The sequence below is a fragment of the Neospora caninum genome, chromosome VI (assembly GCF_000208865.1).
Source record: "Neospora caninum Liverpool complete genome, chromosome VI".
Taxonomy (NCBI): Eukaryota; Apicomplexa; class Conoidasida; order Eucoccidiorida; family Sarcocystidae; genus Neospora; species Neospora caninum.
This window is the reverse complement of record NC_018392.1, coordinates 2322791-2327449: the sequence shown is the minus strand read 5'-3', so window position 1 is coordinate 2327449 and position 4659 is coordinate 2322791. Positions and strand designations below refer to the sequence as shown.

The window sequence follows — 4659 nt, the reverse complement described above, 5'->3', positions numbered from 1 at the left end:
AAAGAGTGTTAGCGAATTTGCAGCTGCCTGCTTCGCCCGTTATGGCCGATCTGCGTCAGGGCGGAGGGGAAGTCCTGTTGCGGTCATCTCTGTGCGGGATTCTCGTCAACGGTCCAAGTCTTAGGGAGGCTCAAATATGGGGTACCCGGTAAAACAAAAAGGACTGCTGTTGTAACAAAAAGTTCGCAGAGGAGTGTGGCGAGTTCGTGTACAATTCTTTTCGCGTTGCCTCAGGGGCATCCCGCATCCAGTTTTTGCTCAAGGTATTTGGTGACCTTCTCCAGGATTCTCGGAGTGGTTCAACCTTGCGTCCCTGTCCGAATATTTGTTTTTGTTGAGAAACCCACAAAGAGCTGTCTTTTCGCCACAGTTGTGCCCCACAGGAACACACGTGCACAGCCGAGAACACACAAGGTTGCCAGCCACGATCTTCCACTGAGGGAATGCTTAGGTTTTGCTTGGACGCGGTTCTCAAAATCACGTTGTTTTGCTATCCAGACCACTTCGTTCGCATTCGATTCGAGCCTTGCCTGGAGCTACCCACTGACAATTGCTCCTGCCGGGGGGTTCTTGCTTGTGTGGTCACGCCGAACAAACACAAACCATGCACTTCGCTCCTTGGATCTCTAGTCAGATACGTGGACATGTCTGGGAGTTGCTGTCTGAAGTGCGTTCGTGCTCCGAGGCCTCCTGGGAGCAGTCGGTGGCGAGGTCTTCCTCTCTGTAGACCTTTCTGCGAACTAGTGGGCGACAATTGCAGAGCTCCGACGCGTTCTTTTGCGAAATCTTTTGGTCACACAGAGAGTGCGTCAGAATAAGGCCCCACGTTGGGGAGGTTAAAAGCCGCACTATGGCGCGTGCAAGACGCGTCCGACCCTGGGTCGAGTTTTAGTACCGCGGCCTGTTTCTCTGTTCTTCCCCTTTCCACGGGAATCAAGCCGGGGAGAGGGAGAAGTGGACACGACACTGTCGGCGGCGCGGGCGGAGACACAACTGTCGCAGAACCTCTGAATATAAGCTGAAAAGCTACCAGGAGGAGGGAGTGTTCGCGTATGCGCCGCTGACTGGGAGAAGGAAAGATGCAAGATATCGTGAATTCCACTGGACGTTGCGGCTCCCAATAGCACCCGGAGCGTCCATCTGAAAAAGCAAAATTCCTTTACTGGACTGCGGTGGGAGGGTGCGACTCCACAAAAAACCCACGCGGGGCCGTGCCGCCCACGGCGGACGGGCCGCCGCTGAGACAAGGAGGAAAAACGTCGGGCACAGCGGCACGGTACCGAGACGCCCGCCATCACCAGAACGGATAAGTTTTCTTCTTCGGACAAGGGACAGCAAGCAGCGCAGTCGCAGTGTCAAGTGACTTGACGGCTGAGTGCGGCCATATGTTTGTGTGTGTGTGTGCCTCCCTGCTCACATGCCAGTCAGTCACTTGAGCAGCGCGAGGTCACCTCACTTTCCTTCCTTCCTTGTCTTGGTTCTTTCAAGAGAACCTCACGCGCCCCTGAAGGCTAAAACGCCTCTCACCACGTGCGTCTCGCCTGGTTCACACATGGCCACGTCGGCGTCGTGTTTGGGTGTATTCACTTCCCCCTTTTCTGTCGCCCCCTGCAGGTAGCACAACTGCCTCTGTCTCTCGTGCACTCCTCGTCCTCTCACACACTCCCGTTCCTTCGTCCACCTCCTCGAACCGCGGAACTTGAGGCCCGGTTTCTCGGCCTGCGCATGCAGCAAACGAACTGAATCCGTTGTCTGGCTTCCCCCGGCCCGTTCGGTCCTGGAAAGCCTCCGGCGCTTCCTGGCTGCCCGGAGTTCCGGCGGCCTGCCTGAGAGGCGACACTGTGTAGTACGGCTGCGGAGGCAGTTTCCGTCGGCTGCAGCTGTCTCGGCACCTCCGTTTGCACGCGTCCCAGGTGCGCTGGAGTAGGGCGCGGCCCGCGAAGCAGCAGAAAGCCCACGCTAGGCGCACCTTTTCGAAGAATCCCGCGTCGTCCCCACTCTCCATCAGGCGCTGATTCAGCTCCATCAGCCGCTGCAGGTCGCGCATATCCTGCGAGAGGCGCTGGGCGTCTGGATGCCCCGGGGCACCAAAGTGCGGCGGACTCCCGAAAAGCGACGCCAGCGGATTGTTGCCCTGTCCGCCAGCTCCGAACTGACGGGCGTCGGGAGACGCGTTGGGCGGGAAAGCGAAGGGAGGCGAAAACGGGAAGGACGGCGGGGACGAACGGGATCCTTCGGCAGCTTGGAGCCGCCCGAAATCCGCGCGAGCGGACTCTTTGGAAAAGCCCAATGCCGCCTTCATCCGACTGAGGAAGCCCGAGGTTTCACCGTCCGGGGCCTGAGTAGCACTCGCAGCGGAACGCGGATCTGCGTCGATGTGCTCCAGCATCGTTCTGGCCATCTGTCGCTCCTTCTTCCGGTACGCATGCAATTCACGCTTGAGCTTCTGCTCCAGAGCCAGCGCCGCGGGATTGTTCGGATGCGCCTCCAGCAGACTCTCCACCATTGCCAGCGAGTCTTCCAAACGACCGAGGTTGTGCAGAGCCTGCACACATGCACACCGACCGGGGACAGAACCGGCTTTCGGGAACGCAAACGAAACAGGGACCGCCAAACGCACAGATCGAAGACTTGCAACGCGCCGGTTGCCAGCGGCAAAAGCGGATCTCACAGATTCAGAAAAAGCCTCTCCGCAGCACCAAAACGTATACAGGTCCCAATGCACCTATATATATGCATATACATACGTTGATGTAGTGGTAATCTGGACAGAACTATCCGGAGAACCGAGAATGAGTGAACAAGTTCCGGCACGTTTGAGCCTGTACTCGCGGGGTGAGAGCGGGCTGAAAAATCGTAGAGTGGGACTTCGCGAAGAGAGTCGGGATAGGCACGGGCCTTTACCTGGGCTTTGCGAAACAGTGCCTTTAGGTGGAAGGGATCGGTATCGAGTACGTCATCGCAGTAATGGACGCACGGCCCAAACTGGCCCGCCTTCAGAGAGCCGAGAGACAAGTTCAAAAGGTAAGACATTTTCATCTGAGGACAAGCAGAGAGAACCATGTGGGGAACACGGGAAATGCACGGCACAGCACCATCGCCGAACACCTTCACTCGTGTACGTACAGCGCATGAGCGTATGTGCGGATACGCTAGCACACGCAGACATCCAAGCGTGAAGCCGACGCTTGAGTACGGGGAAAGGCGCGGCTGCCTTCGTGTGGAGTCTCTGGAGCGTGGAGAAAAAGCCCGAAGGGATCGACAGAATAGGACGCGCGAGAAGCCGCTTCGCACGCATGCGGTAGGGGAAAACGGGGTGTCTGTTTCGTCCCGCCTGCTACTGGGTGAAGGAGCAGAGACACGAAGCACCGCACTGTAGCAGAAAGCAAGCTTGCTCCTTCCTTTCCATTTCTCTTCTTCCCCTTCCACCCGGAAGTTGGAATGACAAGTCAAACATCCCCGGCCGTCGACGACGGTCTCCCGCAGTGTATAGAGACTGGACGCGGCGAGAGGAGAGAGGAGACAGGGCGGCGCATTCCCGGCGCAAATATGCGCCCCAAATATACGCCCCGAAACCTCAGAGATTCGAGACAGTGCTACGTCAGAGGCCGCGTTCCTCCGGGTGCGTTCTTACTTGCGCGAATTCCTTGGTTTTTTCCGGGTCGTCGATGTCCTTGGACAGCACAAAGTTCACCGCGCGGAGCCCGCGCTTCCAGCAGTCGATCGCCCCTTCAAAGTCCTGTTTTTCAAAGAGCGCAAGACCCTTCTTTTTTAGATCTCCGTCCTCGTCGCTCTCACTGCCGCGCTCATTGCACCCCTCGCTCTCGGAGAGATCCGCTGGCGAGTCTCCTTTGAGCGCTTCTTCGGTCTGTTTCTTCTCTGGCGTGAAGCCTGGGGACTCTTCGCCGGCAGGAGGCGAGGAAGACGGGGACGACTTCCCAGACGCTGTACCTGTCTGTTCCTCTTTCTGTCCCGCCGTCTCCGTCACCCCGGAGGGCGAAGCTTCCAGACCCATCGAACGGTCGACGCCTTTCTTCCCAGCCTCCGCCGCGCCTAACTCCTCACTCCGGTCGAGGTGCGTCATCGTGGAAGAAAAAGGCAATGTCCGCTGAACAAAGAGGCAGGAGCGCTGGATGCGAATCAGAGAGACAAGAGGAACGCGAGAGTGTCCACCCCTTTTAACTCAGGAAATTCATGTTAGACTCGGTATCCTGTACATCAACGGTCGAAAAGCGTAACGAAGACGACTCTAGATGTGTAGGGAGATTAGGAGACGACACAGATGAAGAATCAACGTGTACCTATTTGACTCCTCTCCGTTTACGCAGATCAGGAGTTTCGGCACGTCCTTCATACCGTCCTGGTCCCTCGCTCCTCTGTCGTGCGCCGTTCCCTCGCTCGGGTTGAACCGCGCGGTTCGTTTTTCCGCGACAGAGCCCCCGGCGCAAATGCGACAACGCACCTTAAGCTACTTTCTTGCTCGCCCCTTGGTCTCTTGGCGCCTGTCTCCGTCCTTTGTCTCCACTCATCAAGAGGCCCACGCCTGTGAGCATCGCCCCTGCGCCTGCCAGCCAGCGCGCGGAGACCGCCTCTTGAAAGACGAGGAGCGAGAAGAGGCCAGAGAGCAGAAAGTTGAAAACAAAGGTCAAGACTGAGGGT

General features: G+C 57.6%; 1 protein-coding gene across 1 annotated transcript; it reads right to left on the bottom strand.

Moving 5' to 3' along the window:
• Nucleotides 1-1546: 1546 nt before the first annotated feature.
• NCLIV_018150 (CBR-FKB-6 protein, related) lies at nt 1547-4084 on the bottom strand (the record flags this gene model as incomplete). The annotated part of the gene is made up of 3 exons (XM_003882008.1): nt 1547-2545; nt 2905-3039; nt 3635-4084. The coding sequence occupies 3 exons, from the start codon at nt 4082-4084 to the stop codon at nt 1547-1549; spliced, it is 1584 nt and encodes a 527-aa protein (XP_003882057.1).
• Nucleotides 4085-4659: the final 575 nt, after the last annotated feature.